At 38.3% G+C, this 22,832-nt stretch overlaps 1 protein-coding gene across 4 annotated transcripts in view; it reads left to right on the top strand.

The window, feature by feature from the left end:
* Window positions 1–22,832, top strand: part of PARD3B (par-3 family cell polarity regulator beta) — a 1,021,205-nt gene that overhangs the window by 61,480 nt on the left and 936,893 nt on the right. For all 4 annotated transcript variants that reach the window (XM_063429810.1, XM_063429811.1, XM_063429813.1 and 1 more), the window contains one exon: window positions 15,648–15,749. In XM_063429810.1, coding sequence (XP_063285880.1) covers window positions 15,648–15,749 — 102 coding nt within the window. The remainder of the gene's footprint in view (window positions 1–15,647; window positions 15,750–22,832) is intronic.

Here is a 22,832-nt window from a genome sequence, read left to right as displayed (position 1 = left end):
TGCCAAGGGATGTGAGGTGACATGCTTAACTTAGGGTAAGTGCGTCGGGGGTCGGGGATGTTTAGGTAATGTGGCCTGTGGTTACCCATGGCCATTTGCATGCTTCATGATCGGTTCCTGACTGTCAGGTGGTTCGCCTTCCTCGCAGTGAGGGTATCGTCAAGTAAGCTGGGACCCAACATGATCTGGGTTAAGGGGGTGGGGGGGATGGAGGTCGCTTAGGTCATATCATCGGCTATCCGCTTACGGAGCCAGGTTGAGATTGTATCTCCTAAACAGAGGCAATATAAGAGTAATGCAAAAGAACATAAACGCTGTAACAAGTGATTATCATCATGGAAAGTCCCGCAGTTGTGCTTAGGAACTGATATATGCTATGGGCCTAGTAGGCCTTCAACTGGGTGTTGTAGTGCATACTGCAAAGTACATTATGACATATTATAAAGGTGAATATCTGCTCGGCTCAAGTCGGGAGGACTGCAGCTCTCGGCAACGTTCCTCTGGGCACAAAGGGTGTGATGTCTGCGACGTTCCACGGTGGACGGGTGTCTGTGATGCTTACCCGCGCTGAGAGACCCAGTGTTTGGAAGAAGGTTGGTGCTTTCGAAGCCCTTGTCAGGAGGTGCGCCTTACCAGCATGGTCTACCATCAGCCTGTGGGGACCCCATTTGTATGGGATGGAATTCTCTCGGAGGTGCTGCGTTATTTGGTGGAATGTTCTGCGCCATGTGATAGTGTGTCGTGATAAGACCCTGTATAGTGTCAAACTTGCTCCTTCAAATGTGATCGTGGGGGATCCCCGTGTTGCTCCCATAAGGGCCCCTCGGTCTGAGTTCCGAACCAGTTTAAGTAGCACATCCCGTGGGGCCTTGGTGGCCTTAGGGAGGCAGAAGCAGGAGTCAATTACGACCTGTTTCGCCTGTTTTGGGATCCGCAACGTGGCTTTGAGCCGTCTGCAGTAATGTGGTAATTCTCCTTCGTTGGTTGTTTCAGGTATCCCCCGTATACGCACGTTCCGTGCCTTAGCTTTGTCTTCCATGCCAGCTAATTGTGCTGTCAATGTATTGCACTGTTTCTGTAGGGATCCTAAAGTTGCTTCTGTAGCAGTTTGTGCCACCTAGATGCTTCTGACCGCCTCCTCTGCTGAGGTTACCCTGCCTGTGAGCGTGGTAATGTCCCCCCTAACAAGCGCCATATCTGCATCAAACATCGCCCTGATTTCCTGCATCATTGCTTTAATGTCAGCTTTTGTGGATGGTGCCAGGTCGCCCAAGTCTGTTGGCTGCAGGGGCTTACACTGTACCTTAGGATGTGCAGGCAGGGGGTCTGGCATGCTGTCTTCGTCCGATGACTGCCGCCGCCATCTTGGCGAGCTCATGTCGCTGGGTCGGGCGCATGTAAGCGCCTATATCTTTGTATCCGGAGCCCGGGTCTGTTCTGTGCTTTTTAGCTTTCTTCCCCATGGTCTGGGGCGTGCAGGGGGCCGTTTCCTCCGGACCCCGTAGATGGTTTTGCCGCAGATATAGCCGTTTGATCTGGACGGCGCTCGGAGCTGCGGTGAGTTGCAACTTTCCCGTTCAGATGCTGGCTCCGCCCCCTTGTTTACACTTTTTTGAGCATATCTTTAATTGACTGAAATGCTCAAAGCCCAAAATGATAATTTGACATTTGGAAAATGTAACATTACTTCTAATTTGGCCCTTTATCATTTTACCTTATGATCTAGTTGTGTTGTAAACTGTAGATGCATTACCTGAATCAAGATTATTAAATCTGTATATGTTGGGAGTTGTACTCACCAGTAAGTCTGAGATGAAAAGCCGAATAATGATTCCACACCATTCTAAGCTCATTTAACGCCTTGACTGCACTGGGATTTTTAAAAATGACCTTTTCTTAAATATGTCCTCAGTATTGCCACTCTGCAGAGAGGGGGGGAAAAAACAGTAGTAGGGCATAGGTCCCAAATTGAGACTGACCTGTCTTGCCTGGGTCTGTTGGAAGGTATGCTAAGTATGAAAAGTTGTAGAGTATAACATGAAAGCCCTATGTGTACTTTAAAAGACAATAGTCTACTTTTTGCACCCACAAAATGAGAGAGAGAGAGAGAGAGATTATGCTTGAAGAAACTCATGAAAAATGCCAAAATGTAATATTGAAAAAAATATATTCCAAGCGGTTTAATTTAAGACCTTTTGTTATTTATCCTGTACGGGTGTTTAGATGTCATCTTTCAAAGTACATTTTGCAGGAATAGATGTCAGTGCAGTTTGTCATCCAGTCAAACAATATATTTTCTTAACAAAAGGCTCTTTCTTATTCTGCAGATTAAAAAAAAAAAAAAAAAATGGCAGCCTGTATTATTTCTGGTGTTATTGTTTGTCTTATAGGATTGATGTGGTAATTCCTTTCACCACGAGACAGGTTTGTCACCATTCCTCAGCCGTTCGTCTGCAGTCCTCCTCCAATCCATTAATGTACTACTACAGCAGCCACAGGATGAATGACTACTATTCATGATTGATCAAGCATTAGTCGTCCTAACCGTCATATCTGTAGTACAGCTCTTAATTCCATGAAAGCTAGTTGTCATAAGGATTCTCCTGTTCACTGTTGTCATCTACTGATGAATTAAAGTAGAACTATGACACGTGATATTTTGCACATGTGAATAGCTAACTATAAGTTAGTGGGTTATGCTTCTGGTTTTGTAAAAATCTTACTAGTTCTTTTATTTGTTTGCTTATTTTTACTTTGCTTATGTCACCCAAGACATGCTATTTAAAATAGATTAACCCGTGAAGTGCCATAGGCATAGCTGAAGTAATGCTTGAGCTCACATGCGCTCACATGGAATTCTCTGCAGATACCCAAGGCTTTATCAGATCTTAAAGGGACACTGTAGGCACCCTGACCACTTCTGCGCATTTAAATGGTCTAGGTGCCGTGCCTCTGTTAGTTTAACCCTGCAATTGTAATTATTGCAGTTATTGGGAAACTACAATAATTACATTGCAGGGTAAACTCCACCTCTCGTGGCTGTCTACCACGGAGCCACTAGAGGCCTTTCTGGGTTGTTTGGTAACTTTTCTGTGCCTGACGCAGGGCATCATCAGGCTATACATGAGAACATCCAGCGCCAGCTAAAACCCTATAGGAAAGCATGGCTTCATGCTTATCTATGGGGATTTTCCAAATGAGTGAGCGGCGCATTAGGTTCTTGACGTGGTGGAGGGGAGCGGAGGCCGAGCCTGACTTGGAGTCATGTAAGTGACAAAAGGGTTTAGCACTGTGGGGAAACCACTTTTGTGCTTACCTATAGGTAGCCCTGTGTGATCTTTCTGCACCTACACTTTATTGAGGTAAAGCGGTTATGGTCAGGAATGCCTGTGTGCTGCCATACCTTCATGGTCAATGAAGCATTGGCTAAACTGCTTTTAAACATTTAACCCCGAAGTTGGTCTCATGGCGCCCAATAGCTCCTGTGGTCAATCTTCTGTGTTCTTTCTCTGGCAGCTTCTACTACAGGAAGGTTTGCCTTGAAGGCTGATGATGGGTTGAGAGCTTCAGCTGACGTTTAGCCCATCACTGACTGCCCTTTACAGTTTATAGTACTAAGTAGTTCCCCATTGAGAACTGTCACATCTAGGGTGTTGGCACAACCTGTTAACTAGCCAGAGGTTATCTAGGAATTATGCAATTTTATCTTGATGATCTTGGCCAATCCGATGCTTTCCTTGAGGAAAGCATGGGGAGGCTATTGCGCATGCTCGGTAAAATGCCATGCTGCGCCAATCAGCATCTCCTCATAGAAATGCATTGAATCAATGCATCTCTGTGAGGATCATTCAGCCCCTCCATGCAGAGCGTGGAGACCCTGAACATAAGCACCTCTAGTGGCAGTCTGTGTGACTGCCTAGGTATAAGGTATAATTATATATAATTTATTAAACTTTGCATTTTTTTTTCTTTATTTTTGTTGTGCTTGAGCATAACAGAAAATAAAAATTATACACTGTGAGCGTTGCAAGGAAATTGTCAAGGCAAATGAGTGTATATATGTATCAGCACATTTTTAAATGAAGGAAGAACGGAGTATATATTAAGTCAGTTAAAATGACTGTGAAGGTACTAACTATGCATTCAAGTTTGGTCATTATAGAGTGAACAGTAAGAAACATTAGAGGAGATAACGGACTTATCAAGAAAACTCCCACAGGAGGCTTCCATAGTTGTTCAGTGGATAAAGAGATAAGTGGTATGAGGAACTCAGGCAAATGAATAATATTCGCTCAGAACAAATATAGACATTAGGACCTATAAGTCCCTTCTTAAGCTCCAAGTGAACAGGAGCAGGTAAGTAACCCAGAGCTTTGGATAGGTCTGTCCCGATTCATCCTATGCCCTCCGTGGGCTGAACATAGCCCAGCTCCAGAAAGGAACACTGCAGGCATCCTTGTCCAGGAGCGGGCAGGCAGGTGTAGGCATATGGCATGGTCAGGGCTCCTATCGGTTCAGCTCCCCAGACCTCAGCAGTGGATCGCCACAAGGACTGTATTCATGTCACCTTGATCTGCAGTGATGTACTCTGTGCTTTCCAGCACCATTTTTGAGGCCCTCCAAGCTGCTTTGGTTTCCTCAAGAGAGCGTTGCTGGAGTCTGTAGTGGGGCTGGTGCAGTTTGTACTCCAGCTTGTGCCAGAAGTAATTTGAATATTTTGTCCAGTTGGGCCAGATTATCAAGGTGGACGTCGCTAGAATCAGTGGTGTGCATGGTATACGCCATTTTGGATAAGTCACCCTGCCATTTCTCCACCTTAATAGCATTCCTGAACTCCAACCACATCGGAGCAGCCTCCCAAGACGGGGACCGGGTTTACCCCACCGGTCCAAGGGGGTGTAACTGGGTATGTGTGCATCCTCCACTGCTTCTGGGTACCTCTGGGACAGGAGAACGGCCGCTTCTCCCGCCCAATGCGTACCAGGCCGCAAGATCCAAGAAAGGGTAAGCAGGCTTTGATCGGGTAGCTGACCACCCTGAAGTTTACCCTCTGCAGTGAGGGTTAGGTAGGTTGCTGATGCTGGCCCAGATCAAGCGTTGTAAGGCATTAAGATTATGTTAAACTCAAGATTATGTAAAACATGTCTCTCCTGCATGATGGTAAGGCCCTGCCCCCAAACTTTGCATTTCTATATAGATTTTTAAGATATACCCTACTTGGTGTGAACAATTGTATAAAACAGCACTATACTGGTAATAAGCAGCTAATAATAATAATAAATGATCAAATTATATACAGTAATAACGTAAACGGGTGTGAATAATCATGTAAAGAGTGCAACCTCTTTGCACAGGTAGCTAAGCTGATGTGTTTTGCCTTAATCCCAGACTCTTTCAAGACCATTTGTATATTCCACATTCCACTTGTGAATTAATCAGAAATGTATTTATCTTTGGTCTAAATAAGAGACTACTTCTATTATATGTGTATTATCTAGTTCTCTAGAATTGGAGACCAATGTCTGTGAACCTTTTATTTCCCATGATTATCAACCAACCTCTAGTCTGTCTGGGCTAATCCTCCGTGAGAATAAGGATTAAAAATGGACATACTGCCTCTGATGATATAATCACGCCGGGAGCATTTATATTTGGCATTTGTTTGTTATATGATGCTGGCAGCAGTAAATCTGTGTTGCAGCATACATATATGTGAAAAAACACAGACATTTAACATATCCCCAGATAGCTCAGGTCTGCGTGCACATTATTAGGTGAATGGCACGCAGACCACACAAATACAGTTTAATTGCCATGGAGCCAAAGTCTTTCCCATAGTCTTTCATTATATGAATAGGCTCCATGGCATAGCTATCTGGGGGGTATCACTGCTCACACAGGGCAAGTACCAAAGGACCCCACTGTATTTAAAGGGCCAGAATGAGTGACATGCACTCTGTTAGGGCCGAATACTGTTTGTAAAGGGCCCAATCTCCCAGGGCCATAGTCCAAAGGCAGCAAGCGGGCAACCAGGCTTCTCCAGTTCTCAGTGGCGAGGTTGGTTTCGTCACAATATAGTTTATAATTTTAGTTTAGAAAGTGTAATATTATCAGGAACTATGGGCAGTGGGTACTTTATTCTTTACTTTAATTTGTTTAAAGAAGGGCGAATAATAGATTTGTCTAGTTATTTTGCATATATGGATTACAACAGACTCATACTTTTTTTTTGGATATGACAATTTTAGTGGCTAAAAATAAGTGAGTTATATTTAAATTATTCACTGGGGTCATATAAGGCCAGTTTAAATCCAACAATGCTACATCTGGAGTTAAATTCATTTAAAAATTTAGGTTATTTGCAATAAATGTATGTACTTCATCCCATAAATTTTGTATTTTTATACAGTTCCACCACATTTGAAGATATGTACCTATTGGCGACCCACATCTCCAACATAAATGGTCTTCTGGTGGAAACCTCCTATGCAGTTTATCTGGAACTAAATGCCATCTAATGATTACTTTGTAATGAGATTCCAAAATATTCAAAGAGTGTGTGATTTTGGAAACTTTTGTCAAAGAGGAGCCCCCAGTGACTTATTTCTATGTTAATGTTCAGTTCTTTTTTCCATGTATTTAAAGCTGTAGGTTTTTTTTATTTTATTTCATGAGGGATCTACTTAAAGATAAAGCTTTAGCAAATTATTTTTTTAAGTTGAATAATGTTTTTATTCTATAATAAACATTCAATAATTTTGCGATAATGTATTTTCCCTATCACTACTCCAAACCAGACCATCTAAACGCATAACTTGCCATTGCCTTAGCTTCTATTGTTGTAGAATTATTAAAACCTGTATTAAATTTCTCCATTAACTCCATCTAACTTCATTATATGACAGATTTTCCTAACAACATTTAGAATATTAGAAAGAGAATGTATTTTCTAGAAGAATATGACTAACACCGGAATTGTCAAGTTCCTGTAATATGAAACATTGTATGCCCTAGTTAGATCATGAGAAACTGCACTAATGAAATGTCCATTCACTAAAAAGCCTTGAACCTGACCTTGAATCTAACTGCACTAACTACTCAAAATGGCTGGCTGCCAGATCCCCCCTCCCATCGAGCGAGCCTCGTGCTAAACAGAATGGCGCTTGTATTTTATGTCCACTCCCTGTCAGAGATGATGACATCCCATGATGGGAGGATGCCCCACTAGCCACTTAACCCCTAAGCCAATTAATAATATAGATGGGAGGGCATTTAACTTACCACTTAACACATAGACCAATTAATGATGTTTATTTGTTGTTATCTTGATATTCAATGATGATGTAATATTGCTCTTATAAGGGTCTGCGAGCCCGCTTTTTAACCAGATGCCATTAAATTTTCTCAAAGTTCTTTTAACCTGAACTCCATGTGTCAGTGTGAATTTACTTCTACGTATACGCAATTTAATCACCTCAGATTTGGACAGGAACAGATAGACATTCAAACATATTTGTTTGCTTAAAATAATCTATGTCACTATCTCATGCCATCCTTCATTGCTATCATTACTTAATTGCAGTCTATAAACACGAAATAATATAGAGGCTATATAATTTATTCTTGATAATTGTATATCCAATACCTCCCCTTTTCATCTTCTGGGCTAAGGTGATCTGGCATAACCTTGGTTTTTTACTTTTCCATATATATTGCATAAAGCTGTCTTGAATCATTTCAAGTCGGCTATTTGAGATATTTAATGGTAACATTTGAAACCAATAATTCCATTGGGTATAACATATGCATTCACTACATTGACTCTTCCCCAGAAAGTTATCTCTAGATTGTTTTCGTTCCTTGAGCCATCTATTCGTGTTTTGTAGAAGAGTCAGAAAGTTTATCCCCATAATTCGATTAGTTTCTCTTGTTAAACTAATACCTAAAAAATCGATAGTTTCTTCTACCCACAGGAACTCAAACATATTTGTGATTTCCCTTTTACTTTTATTATCTAAACTAAGATCTAATATCATAGATTGATTTATGTTTAACTCATCATTTGATGCCAAAGAATATCTCTCTATTTCTTTCATAAGAATAATTAATGATCTACTAGGGTCTGTCAATGCAATTCAAATATCGTCTGCATACGTGCTATTTTTTTCGTCTTTATCGAAAATTTTGTATTCACTAATTTCTTTATTATTTCTTATATTAATAGCTAATGGTTCATTAGAAAGCAGATATAAAATTGGGGAAAGGGGACACCCTTCACGGTTTCTGTTAAAAAAACAAACCTGAAGAGCAGATATTAGGGCTCTTTGTTCGTGTTGTTGGGTTTACATTTAAAGCCTTAATGGCCTTCTTTATCCAGCCTGAGATGCCATAATAAGTTAAAGTTGTTTCTAAATATTTCCAGTTGACCCTATCGAATGCTTTCTCAGCATCAACCCCACAGGGTCAACAATGGAACTTCCCCCTAGAGGCATCATCCAGAATATTTATTCTTTCGTATACTAGTAGCAGAGGTTCTACCTGGGACATAACCTATTTGGTCTTGATGTATGATTGTTGGTAAAACAATTTTTAGCCTAGTTGCTAAGATGGAGCAAAGAGTTTAGCATCTACATTTATAAGGGAAATAGGTTGGTAGTTTTGTACATTCGTGGGGAGTTATTTGATTTAAGAATAGGTAAGATATTGGCTCTCATCATTTCTTCTGGGAATGAACCTATTTTAACGGCATAATTAAAAGTATGTGTTAAATGAAAACTTATTTGGTCTTGAAATATGTTGTTGAATAAATTACTAAACCCATCAGGGCCTGGACTTTTAAATGTATCTAAATTACATATAACCTGATTTACTTCTTCAATGTTTCTCTTTATTTAACCCCTTAAGGACCAAACTTCTGGAATAAAAGGGAATCATGACATGTCACACATGTCATGTGCCCTTAAGGAGTTAAAAATCATCTATCTAATTCAGTAATTTGAGGTAAATTTGAATTTTTACGGTAATGGTTAATTTCTTCTATGGTAGTAGTTGAAGAAATGTTATATAGCTTACTATAGAAATTGTTAAGGTGTTGGCTTATCTCCTTGGGTGTGTCTATCTTTATTAATTTTCTAACTTTATTTTTCCCTTTTTGCTGTATAAGTTTTTCAGATGCAATTTTATCAGCCCAATTACCTTTGGAATAATACTTTAAATTTTAGTCTTTCCAAGTATTTAACTGTTCTTTCCATAAGACTATTATTTAATTTCTCTTTCATTTCAAACATTTTCTTAGTATTCTCAATAGTTAGATTTTGTTTATTAATTTGTGATAGCCCATCTAATTCTACATAAAGATCAGTTACATTAAAGTTTTTATTAAGTTGTATTTGTAGTTTTATAAAATGTCCTCTTGTCACTGGTTTAAAAGCACAACATAGAGTGGTTGGCAAATGTCACCTGTCATATTTTCCTTAAAATATCTATATAAGATTCAGTTAATTTTCTGTTTGACTCTAAATTCAGTAAACTATCGTTTTAATGCCAGGTTTATGTTTCTTTTGTCATTTTTCCTATTCCAATTTCACATACCACTCCACTATGATCCGTCCAGGTTTTATCTTTAATTTCAATTTTAGCTATTGATTCTATAACAGTAGGATCTGTCCAGATCATATCCCATCTAGAATAAGAAAAACGTATTCTGGAAAAGTGTGTATAATCATCATTCATATGAAAAATTCTCCAGATATCATAGAAGTTCTATCCATTCTTGATTTTATTTAGAGATTTGGCCTGTTTAACCACCATTTTATTATTTTGTCCCTTTTATTCGTTTTTTTTTTTTTAATCTCATTTGGGATCTAGAACTGAATTAAAATCTCCTGCGAATAAAATCTGTCCTTTTATTTCTTCTACTTTTTCCAATAATTTTTTTTAAGTAAGTAGCTGGAGATCTATTCGGGAGCTATATATTACATAAAGTATATAGTTTTCCATTTATTTTATAAACGACTCCTAAAAATCTACCCTCTGGGTCACATAATTTATGAAGTATTTCAACATTTAATTTTTCCCCAAATACTATTTTTTTAAATTTTGACAGAGGCATGGATAATGATTGGGAATCTCTTTCCACCCCAAGTTTGTCTTTCAAATTGTCTCCAGTGGGTTTCTTGTAAGAAACCTAGGTCAATTTGTTCTTTAGTTAGATATTTATATAATAAAGACCTTTTTTTGTTGGTGAGTTCATCCCCTGGACATTTAACCCCTTAGTGACCAGACCATTTTTCAATTCTCTTACCGTTCAGGACCAGGGCTCTTTTTACATTTCTGGGGTGTTTGTTTTTAGCTGTAATTTTCCTCTTACTCGTTTACTGTACCCACAGATATTATATACAGTTTTTCTCGCCATTAAATGGTCTTTCTAAAGATACCATTATTTACATCATATCATATATAATTTACTATAAAATTGTGATGAAAAAATGTTAAACACACCTTTTCGAACTTTGACCCCCAAAATATGTTGCGCATGTACAGCCGCCAAAAAACACCCGTGCTAAATAGCTTGTAAATTGTGACCCAAGTTTAGAAATACCCAATGTTAACATGTTTTTAGCTTTTTTGGAAAGTTATAGGGCAATAAGTACAAGTAGCACATTGCTATTCACAAACCATTTTTCTTACACAAAATTAACGCAAGTTACACTGTAATACTGATATCTGTCAGGAATCCCTGAATAACCCTTCATGTGTATATATTTTTTAAAAGAAGACAACCTAAGGTATTAAACGTGGGGTATTTTGACTCTTTTCATGCAACCATTTTACCACCAATCTATGCCAAATTTAAAAATAAAAAATTATTGTTGATTTTTTTGACACACATAGCAATTTAAGAATACATGTACGGAGAACTTTAAGGGTTACTGCCAAATAACACCCCAATATGTGTTCAGCAACATCTCCTGAGTACAGTGATACCCCCATGTATAGGTGTATCGGGTTCTCTGGGGGCTAAAAGACCTTATTTGGAGGGGGCGCATTCCAGTTTTTCAACTTTGAATTTTCACAGCTGGTCATCATGCACCCATGTCCTATTTGGGACATTTTTGAACCGGACAATGTAATTTACCCCCACCAGACCTTATATTTTTTAAAAGTAGACACCCTAAGGTATTTCAAATGGTGGTATTTTCACACTTTCCGTGCACCAATTATACTACCAGTCTTTGTCAAACTTTAGGGTAGTCATTTTTTTTGTTAATTTTTCTCTCGGATTGTACTTTAAGCATGCATTCTCAGTTCCTGTTATGTGTTCCTGACAAAGAACACCCCAATATGTGTTCAGCAACATCTCCCGAGTACAACAGTGCCCAATGTACAGGTTTAATAGGTTTTTGCAAACTTACAGGGGTGAAATGTAGGGCTTTCCCCATTTCATGTTTGCACATTGTAATTTGCCATATTGGTTTGCTGGGTCTTTGAGACCGTATAGCAGCCCAGGAATGAAAATTAACCCCACCATGGCATACCATTTGTAAAGGTAGCCAACCCATGGTATTAAAATGGGGTATGTCCAGTCTTTTGTAGTAGCCACTTAGTCACAATCGCTGGGAATTTCATTGTCGTGATTAGTTGTACTGTTTTAAACATTCATATTTGTGTGCACCGAAGACTCCCGAGTAACAATACCCCCCATGTACAGGTTTTATTGTGCTTTGGAAAGTTACAGGGTCAATATAGGGATTCCCAATTCAGTTTGCCAGATTGGTTTGCTGGGTCTGTGTTGCCTTTTGAGACCATATAGTAGCCCAGGAATGTGAAATAACATTGTCAAATGTAGACAACACAGGGTATTCAAAATTTGGTATGTCCAGTATTTTGTAGTAGCCACTTAGTCCCAAACGGTGGCCAAAATTAGCGTTTTTATGTTTGTTTTTTTATAAATGTTTTATTTTTAAACTCTCTCTCTCTCTCTCTCTCTCTCTCTCTCTCTCTCTCTCTCTCTCTCTCTCTCTCTCTCTCTCTCTCTCTCTCTCTCTCTCTCTCTCTCTCGCTTCTCACATGTAATAAGTTTGTGTGTGTGTATATGTGTGTATATATATGTATGTGTGTGTATATATATATATATATATATATATATACATACACACACTTTTATTTCCTATATATGTATAATATATTATAATTAAAGCATTTTATATATTATACATATATAATGCATATGTGTATATATCTCAAAGAACACTTATGACATCATATGTGTATAATATATTATAAAATAAAATATATTATACATACATATATAATACAGACACTCCTCACTTACCGATTGGATTCCAGTCGTAGAACGAATCGGTCAGTAAGTGAGGAGTTAAGGGACTCCCTGCACTGCTCCTCCCCCCCCCCCCCACACCCTCTCCCCACGACGGTGATTTCCGCAGATCGCCAGTCCAGGATAGGAATCCTTGAGCTTCTGGCAAATATATCTCTAATGAGACAGAAAGGGGTATTTTTCCCATGTGTTCCCTTTATTTTTTTGAGCAGTGTATATAGGGGTGTATATAAAAATACACCTTTCTGTCTCATTAGAGAAATCTTTGCCAGAAGCTCAAGGAAGCAAGGTGAAGGGTCAGTGTAGGACCCGTCTACGGGAGGGGGGTCTGCTTTGACATTGGCAGGCAGTTATTCCCTCCAGTGGCCATTGGAGTAACTAAATGACCTCCATTTGTTTAAAAAAACATGGGGACTAAGGAGAGAGCGTAGGTAACTTTTTTTTTTTTCTTTGGTTTTTACTATATGTATTGGAGCTGAGGTGTACTGTGGTCGTTGCCGCCGCCCAGGAGTGATGGGAGTGAGCGCAGGACTTTTCTTTTTGTATTAGTTTCTTAGATCACTTGTTTGCAGTGTGCAATCATGCATATAATCTCTTACAGAATGGCGGATATGTAGATTATGTACTAATCAGTATAGAATACCTATCAAAATGTATATATGCATGAGTCGTGACTTGAACAGGTAGAGCCATGAGGTCATTTTGCTGCAATCTGAGAACTAAGATCAGTGTTAGTGATACATTTTTGTTACATAGTAAATCATACCTCCCAACTTTCCCAGACCTGGGGAGACCATCCCGGGTGTGAGAGATGTCCCCAATCAGCATAGTGTGAGTGCTTTAAAAGGCACACTTGTGATTTGCAGTGTATACTAGGGCAGGACTCAACAAATCCCAGGTCGCTATGGCGACTACAAGTTTTGCCCTGGCCCCTGGGATTTGTCAGCCCTTTAGCGAAGGCGTCTGCCCGGGGTAGCATTGGAGCAGGCCGCCGTGGGGAGCATAGTGGTGATTGGCTGAGGCAGCATGGAGGCTGCACGCCAGTGAGCAGTAATGTTCCTTTAATTGAAGAGTGTACAGCTATATGCATATTTTTATGCACAGGAGTCCATTTCTAGAGCTTTGCAGATGTAATTAGAACTTGAAGCTGTTTAAAGAATAAACAATTTTCAGAAGGGAATATCTATAGTATTTTTTTTTTTTTATTACATAATGCATTAAAATTCGGGAGGTGGTCAAGTCCATCCAGGAGACCACAGAGCAGATTATAGAGATTGTTCAAATGTCAGGGCAGCAGGTACTATGGGTGGCTAGATCAATGAAGCCTTTTATCCTGCAGAAGCTGCCAGAATAAGTTCTCTTCATAAAAACCTCTGTGTCCCTATGACAGAATGTGAGAGAAATCTCAATGTATTCTTCCTGGTAAGACTCTTTTGGCATTACTACTGCATGTATTCATTAGCTGGTGATACAACGCACATTTTGTGCTGGAGTGGTTATCTGGCCATCTACGTGGTGTACCATTTACTAGAATTCATATATTCTTATTTATAGATCCTATTCTCTTATGTTTATATTCCCGCTACAGTGCATGCTTAATAAATTAAAGGAAAACTATAAGTTAAAGCAGTTCTGTTTTTTATGTTCTCATTTTCCAAATCCACAGATCTTTCTTTCAGCCGAGTGATCCATAATATGACAGATCTGCTTTAACTAAATGTAGCTTTTTTCATTTTTTTTTTTTTTATGCATATGAGCAAGGCATTTAGTTTACAAAAATGAAATACATTGTTTTCGAAGTCCTAAATAGTTACCTGACACCTTAATTATATTCAGTACTTCTGATCACCTATAGTGCTTATCAGCCTTATTTTCTGCCCAGCACAAACTTCAATGTTTGGGATGAGCATTGTCCAATTAACGCTACAGTGCCCTAGGTCAGTTCTGCCAGGGTTAAAAATAGTTGATTATACTTACCTGATTTTCCTCACTTCATATAGGCTTTTACCGAGAAAAAACTAGGGTTCACTGGGGATATCACATACCTGCAATAGGTGCGGAACCTTTTTAGGACATGTCCTGTAGCTAGTTTTATTACTTTGTATTTTGCAAAAGTGAAACATTAACTTTTTTTATATACTTTATTTTATTTTTTTCTGTCCCAAGGATAATCTGTTGAATTTTGCTCCAGACTCCAGTTATAATCCTTTCCCTTTCAAACTCTGCCTCTTGGGCTGAGATCATCAATATTGATGATCTCAGCCAATGCAATGCTTACCCATAGGAAAGCATTGAGAATAGTGAAGTCCCGAACAGTTCGCCGGGAACTGATCGCCGGCAAACATAGCGTGTTCGCTGGCGAACATAGCGTATTCGGTCCGCCCCCTATTTGTCATGGAGGTGGGAGGGTCTGGGAGGGAGGGTCTGCTGCTGATTGGCTGGAATGTGTCTGCTGACTGTGAGGTACAGGGTCAAAGTTTACTCAATGATGACGAATAGGGGGCGAACCGAACATCGCGCTATGTTCACCGGCGAACTGTTCGGGACATCACTAATTGAGAGGCTAGTGCACATGCTTTGCAAAGCCCCACGCTCCTGAGACCATCTGACTAAAATAGCAGAGTATTACGATTATTTTATGGTAGTGTCCCTAGTTGCTGTCATATTGATGGCCATTAGAGGCAGTTTAACCTTGCAATGATTTTAACTGCAGGGTTAAAGGGGGGATGGCACATGACATGCAGACCACTGCACTAAGATTAAGTGATCTGAGTATTGCAAATAAAGAAACTGAGAAAGATAAACATTGTTTAATCTCTGTATGCTGTGCCAATGCAGACTTGCTGGTGAAAAGGACAGCGTTTATAGCAGTGATTGACAGGGAGCTGTAAAAGTGCGGACCTCTTTATCCTCCCATTTGATTTGATTTTTCACATCCCATAAATAAATGTATTAAATATATACGTAAACATAATATTAAGCATCCTGAGAAGTAACCGTTCTTCCTTAGTACCTTCCAATAGCACCTTCTTATTACTTTTCGGATGGTATAAAAAAATGCCTATTTGGTTGTTTGGCTGCAGTTTTTTTTGTGTCCTTTTTGTTTTTCCTCCTCTTCGTGTTTCTTCTATATAGATCGTTTTTTTTTCCTGCGGTTAACATCAATTCTAGTTTTATATATTTACTTTGCACAGGTATGATATTTTCTTTTGTGATCCTGCGATGAGTTCTATGCAAACTAGAGAAAAATATTTACTGTGTGAAATTGAAACCTCTATCTTTATTTTTCCTTTTTTTTATACTTTAGGAGCCAGGATACTGGGTAAAGATCCACCATTTAGTATACAGAGATGGAGGAATACTGGACCCTGATGATCTTGTTGGGGATGTGGTAGAAGACAAGGACAAGGTATAGAAATGTTTACAATGTACACAATGCAAGATATTGTTTTTAACGTATGTGCACAAAGACTTATTGCCAGGTTTAACCATTTATGATATTGTTTAGGGTTAACATTGTATTTATGTAGAGTGTGTATTCATATAAATGATTTCCACTGAAAGGTTCTGAAGACTAATAATCCCTCAATGTATTCAGAATCCTGAAGTGGCATTTTATTCTTGGATGTACACTAAGCATTGTGTATTCTATTACATTACTTTTTAGGGCTGAGATTAGGGTTTTAAAGTGGGGTCTTTAGTTATTGTTGGAAGCTAAAATTTCTGGAAGCAGCCGCTATGTGTGATTACTGTCCTTAATGGAACATTACAGAGTTAGGAATACTAAAAAATGCTTTAGTCACTGTTTAGGTCAACACCCCGCACCTCCAGGGTTTAAAAAGAATGATTGATTACCTTTCAGCCCTTGCAGAGCTGCTCTCCCTGCTTAAGTTCCACCTCTTTGGCTAAAATCCTCAATATTGATAATCTGAGCTTTATAGGGAAGCATTGGGAGGCTAACGCACATGCATAGAAAAATGCAGTGCTGCGCCAATCAGATGGTCTCCTGAGACAATCTATCTAAAATAGAGTTTTACTCATATTGACTGCCACTATAGTCAGGTTAACACTGCAATGTAAACATTGCCTTTCCCGCAGAACAGCAAGAGGAGGCACATTCATTGAGATGTTACTTCAGTTAATGAAAGGGTTAAATTCCATAAGGCACCAGGAATTACTTCTAGTGGTTATCTGGAAGACGGCCACTATAGCTGTTTTTTTTTTCTCCCTGCAATGTAAACATTGCAGTTTCTCTGAAACTGAAAATTTTTCACTTGCAGGGTTCACTGTATGCAGACCACTTCAATGAAATGAAGACATCTGGGTACCTATAGCGTCCCTTTAATGCACAGTGATATCATTGACTGTACATTGTGTGATTTGACTGTTTAAAACTAGGGCTTTGTTATGTTTCTATTTGAAGAGATTCTCTTATTATTATGAACACTTAAAATTCTACAGCAATGTTGGAAAAGCATACGTTCTTAAACATCTTTAACCCCTTAAGGACCAAACTTCTGGAATAAAAGGGAATCATAACATGTCAGACATGTCATGTGTCCTTAAGGGGTTAAGAATTAAATAGTGTGTAAAGATCCCTCAAAGCACTTTTTTGGAACTCTTCAACACTCAAATTGTTTAGAAATGAATCTACGGTATGTAACAACCATAACCTGCATTTTCGTAGCAGAGAAAGCTCCACACAACATTTCAGATGTGGCTGATGTTTTCAGATGTGGTTTCCTCTTTGTTTGTCCTCTTTCACAAATTCTTAAAGGGAACACTGGTGGAAAGGTACTTTTGCTTAATCTTACATGTTTGAGTATTGATTCTATCATAAATTATTTCATGAACTATATTTTCTGATAAGACATGCTGGGTTAGTGTGTTTTTCAAGTATGCAAAGAGCAACAGTCTTTTTTTCTTTTTTGTGTGTGTGTGTGTGTGTGTGTGTGCGCGTATATGTGTGTTATTGTAGCTTAGTTTAAGAAAAGGTCAAATTAGTGTAATGACATTGACAAGGATAGAGCAAAGCATTAAACATAGGACCCAGTAGAACGGACTTGGATTGTGCATAATGCTGCAACAGTATAAATTCACGGGTCCCGTGCACTGTAACGGAGCCCCCCATCAGTTATATTTTCTCATCATAGAATTGACATGAAAATAAAATATGATCCTTCTCGCCAAACAATTTGGAAAGTAATATATTCCAGCTTGCAATGAATATTATTACTGTCATGCTTGTAACACTGAGATTGCATCGTTTGCCGAATTAATAAGAGAGAAAATTGTTTTGCCTGATTGTAGTGTACTTGGAAATTACTGATCTAAAATGAAATGCCATCTAAAATCCTCAATGTTGCCATCTAGTGGAATACTGAGAAGATAGAAAGCCTGATTAGTTTTGAAATGGATCTTTTAAAAACCAAAGGGGTAGTTGCTGCATTTTGAACTCTGGTATTTATTCCCTAAACGGTGCGTGGCGATTTGGACTGAACGTTGATGATCATCAATTAATATAATGGCCTTGTGACATGGAGTTATTAGCAGATAGCTCTCCAGCAGTGGTGAAACTACAAATCCCTTGATGCCCAGTAAACATTCCAAAAGAGAAATTCCTGTTGCAAGCTGAGCATTATGGGGCTTGTAGTTTGGAGGCATTGGACAGCTACATTGGCTACTGATCTCATCAGTATTGGTCAGTAAATATACTTAATATTAGTGCAGTATCCTGGAAGTTGCCATAGACACAGCCTGAAGAATCGATGTATATAAGCTTTGACCGAAAAAGAGCTAGAGTTCACCGGGGACTTTACATACCTGCAATAGGTGCGGAGCATTTTTTAGGACATGCCCTGTAGCTAGTTTTAATGATCCCCCAAGGATAATCTGTTGAATTTTGCTCCAGACTCCAGTTAAGATCATTTCACTTTCATGTTAGAACATGGATTGGAATATATATTTAGAAACCTTTAAAAGCCTGTAAAAACTGAACAAGTGAGTGTCCAACTATAAATGGTTTTCAGTGGAGTCCCTCCAGCAATTCCTGTTTTTTTAGAGAAATTTGGCAATTTTTTTTTTTAAACCAGCATGCAAACCCTTTCACGCAAATAAACCAAAATAAAGCAAGAAAAAAGTTGAAAAGTATGTAATAAACATTTGTAATATTATTATAAACTTTGTCAGATTGCATTGTTGGTCGCGCCTCCCAGCCAAGGAGTTTCTTCAGACACCCCTTCCTCTTTCTTACCCCCTCCTTTTCAGTTTAGCTAATCCACTAATGGCAGGGCTTTTTAAACACGTTTATAATTACCAAGTTAATTTAAAAGGGAAGAGGTCAAGATTTTTAAATATTGTCTTTTTCTTTTGATCTATAAGTTTGCTAGTAGCTCACTTGGCACAGATCATAGCAGGAGAATTGGTAGTTTGTCTACTGTAAAACTTCTGAAATCATCAGAGTATCTATTTACCTGTTCTGTTGTGTAGCCTTTGGGTAAATAGTATACAGTTCTGTCAATATGTTCTATATTATTGTTAAACATTACAGAATCTCTAAAACATGCAGAAACTGTAAATACCTTGATATAATTTTTTTTGTGTTTAGGTTTTTTTTTTTTTAACTTTTTTTTTCTTCTTCTTTGTTTTGTTATTTTTACTTTTCTTGTATTTTATTCTAACTAAATAGTGCCCATAACTGTAATAGTGATTTGTTTTATAGAACATTGTTGGCGTGGCTCTCCCTTGAAAATAAAAACCACTGATGTAGATGAAAATTCTTTTTTTTTTTTTTTTGTTCTCCAATAAGTGTTTGAAAAAATAAATATTCTTGTACCTTCAATCACGCGTGTAACTCGTATAATGAGTTGATCTTTCACAGACGCATTTTCATGTTTGCATTCTACAATTTTACTTTATATTAAGCAAACTTCTGCCAAGTTTGTGACAAATGTATACAGAACGACCTGCACACTTTGAGTAAAACTAGCACAGACAGAAATCTGGTAAACATTCATTGTATGCGCAGTTTGTCAGGAAAGGCATGTTTACATTTCTGTATCCTACTTAGGTGAAGTTTGGAAACCTCTCTGGAACGCAACATCAAAACCTTTTCCGTTGGCTCAGCTAACAAAATCAAAGGGTCAGTGCCACTAAAGTTTAAAATAAATCATTCCACAAAGCACTCCAATTGATGTATGCATTTGGCACTGCGTATGTATGTATATTATCCATAAAACATATGTTTATATGTTTTATGGATAATATAAAAGCATCCTATCATGTAACAAATGGTGATGAGTTTATTCATACTGAAGCATTTTAGCGTATTATTACGAATGTGGTTATAGCATTTTATTTTTAATCCGGTAAACTGAAGAAGAAAAAAGACCATAACAAGGCCTTTTCATTGACGTGCAATTGATATGGTGTATATTTAGTTTGTGAAAAAAGGAACACTATAGGGTCAGGAAAACAAACATATATTTCTAACCCAAAAGAAAAAGTCTACAAGTAATGGTTGTCAAAAGCAAGACTAATCCACACAACCTGTAGAAAGGAACACCCTATTAGACACTCCAGAATGTCCTGGGGCTTAACCCCTATTCGTGTAACTGCAAAAAAATACTCAAGCTACTAGATAGGAGATCTAGACACGAGAGTATCAACTGGAAATCTAATTATATTGAAAATAATAATGCATCAAAGAAAAAAATTATAATGATGAATAAAAAAGGTAATAACAGTACATATATGTGTTCCCAAAAACAAAAAAATCAGAAACAGATAGATAATTACTGAAGCCAAATGGCTAACCTCCAAAGTCTCTGGTCTCTAACAAATGTCTATAAAGTTTTTCAGACTCCAGACTTTAATTTTGATTTACAGGGTCAATGTCAGAAAAAATTATAAATAGAATGAATATAAATATAATATACACACACACATAGACCTAGAGTCTGGTCGAGAACCAGTGCAATCTTTATATCCACAGAACAATAGGTAGCTAGAAAAATATTATTAAAGAAAAAGGAGCTATCTAATTAACCTTGGGATATAGGCAGACCCATATGGCTGAGTGGAAAGATAAGCTTGTATGAAAACTTGAATCAATAAGACCACACAGTGTGGATATAGGTTAAGTAATGTAGTTGTTGTAACAATACATGATTAGCACAAAGTATCTAAATTAACATTAGTTACAATAGGAGCTGAACTTGTGACAAATAGTTAAACTTCAAACTATAAAGTCAGAGGATCTCTCAGAACTTAGGGTCACTATTGCCGTTACCCCACCTAACCTTTGCAAAAAGGCATTGGAATATTCCACTCTTGGACTAGGTTCAAGACCAATAAGCAGGAAAAGGACAGACAAGAATTAAGTTGTGCTAATGTGCAGAACCATACTTGGATTGTTGGTTGCCTGCACATAGTGATAGGGTGCCCTGTGAGAATAGATGAAAGATAGAAAAGAAAAACCTGACGCGCATTTCGGTGCCTCAATAGTGCACCTTCGTCAGGGGCCAAATCTGTACTGATCAAAAGGTCTCTTATATCCTTAGTATTTCCTTAGTACCTTTGCTGAAAGTTAAAAAACAAACCAATCGGTGGTAAGCATATGTCTGTGTTCGGGCGCCAAAGTACCGACGTTTCATTATGCAAATGAGAAATTCAAATAGTCCAATCACTTAGAGCCCACTATACTAGCTCACTCAACTGCCGATAAGACAGCAGTTAACCCTATAGTGTCCAGTGTGAATATGTATTGCCTTATAATGTGTAGCTATACATATATGTACTGTTATTACCTTTTTTTATTCATCATTATATTTTTTTTCTTTGATGCATTATTATTTTCAATATATTTAGATTTCCAGTTGAGACTCTCGTGTCTAGATCTCCTATCTAGTAGCTTGAGTATTTTTTGCATATATTTCTAACCCTATAGTGTTAAAACCACCATCCGGCCCCCCTCTTGCCATCCTAAATATAGTAAAATCTTACTTGTATTCAAGTCTGCAGCTGCTACCTGTTTGCACTGCCTCTGTCTGCTGACATCCTCAGAAGTGGTGGTCTGAGCCAATCACAATGATTCCTCATACATTTGGCTGAGACTGTCAAGGAAGCAGATCAGGGGCAGAGCCAGCACAAGCCAAATGCAGCCCTGGCCATTCAGCATCTCCTCGTATAGATGAATTGAATCATTGCATCTCTATGAGGAAATTTCAGTGACTGCATGCAGAGGGTGGAGACTCTGAATGGCAGTGCTGCACACTAGGCAAAACTGCCACAGGAAGCACCTCGAGTAGCCATTTAAGGAGTGACCAGTGGAGTTATCACTAGGCTCTAATGTAACCACTGGATTTTCTATGAAAATACAGTGTTTACATCAAAAAGCCTGAAGGCAATAATTCTACTCACCAGAACAAATGCAATGAGCTGTAGTTGTAGTATAGTTGACAATAGTGTCCATTTAAGTGTTGATTTTTTTTTTCCCTCTATCACTTGGTTATAATATTTTTGATGCTTGGAATATGTTAAAGGGAGAATGAACCCCATTTATTTATTTTTTTATTATTTTTAGATCGACAATCAGTAGTACACAGTTTGTTTACGAAACATCACCTATACTTACGTCAAGAAATCGACACTTTAAAGTACAATAGAATTGACATTATTTGATATCAAAATGAAAAGGTCAGCAAAAATCATAAAAGGAATGATGTAATCGTATCTATCATGCACAGACTTTCCCTGATTGCCAATTAAATAAATAAAGAAAAACACACAAAAAAGCCCAGAATAATCAAAGAACTAAGTTCAACGAGTACAATTGATAAGGAATATGCTATTATAAGCGGAGTATATAAATAACTTTTATATTTCCCTTTACATAACAATTAACTCCAATGGTAATCGGTTCATCTCCCATATAACACTGTTGGAGAAGGTGATGTAAATGGAAAGGGAAAAGAAAAAGATTAGAACCAATTGTTGTCATAGCAAGCCCATCCCTGGTAAATTCCTTCCCCCCGCGTCTTATCACGTCCATTTTAACAACCACAAAAAAACGCCTTGTAGACAAAAATGGCCGGTCTTAAAAAAAATAAAAAAAATAATGTAAATAAAAAGTGGGACCCTGCATGACCACTGTTCTCCCACGTAACCTATCCAATATGGTATAACAGGTTTGCATCCCTTTGAACAAATTATGACTTCCTGACCGTTCTGCGTATGCTATAAAGGTGGACTATGGGAGTAATACTGCATCACTGTTTAGTGTACCATTCCCACTTATATCCATATGGCAAAGATAACTAGCCACTCTAGAAACAGAGCATTTTACTTTTATGTAAATACCTGAGAGCTCTTTGAGGCTGGAGAACAGGGTGAGGCTGTGGGGCATGTGCTCATACCATCGCCATCATGTGTGGCCTGCTGGAGTGGCCTAGGCCCTGTCGGCATCGCTGCTACTGACTGACTTCCTGAGGAT

This window comes from Pelobates fuscus, chromosome 8, assembly GCF_036172605.1.
Source record: "Pelobates fuscus isolate aPelFus1 chromosome 8, aPelFus1.pri, whole genome shotgun sequence".
NCBI lineage: Eukaryota > Metazoa > Chordata > Amphibia > Anura > Pelobatidae > Pelobates > Pelobates fuscus.
Note: the sequence above shows the minus strand (reverse complement) of the source record. Positions and strands in the feature narration are given on the sequence as shown.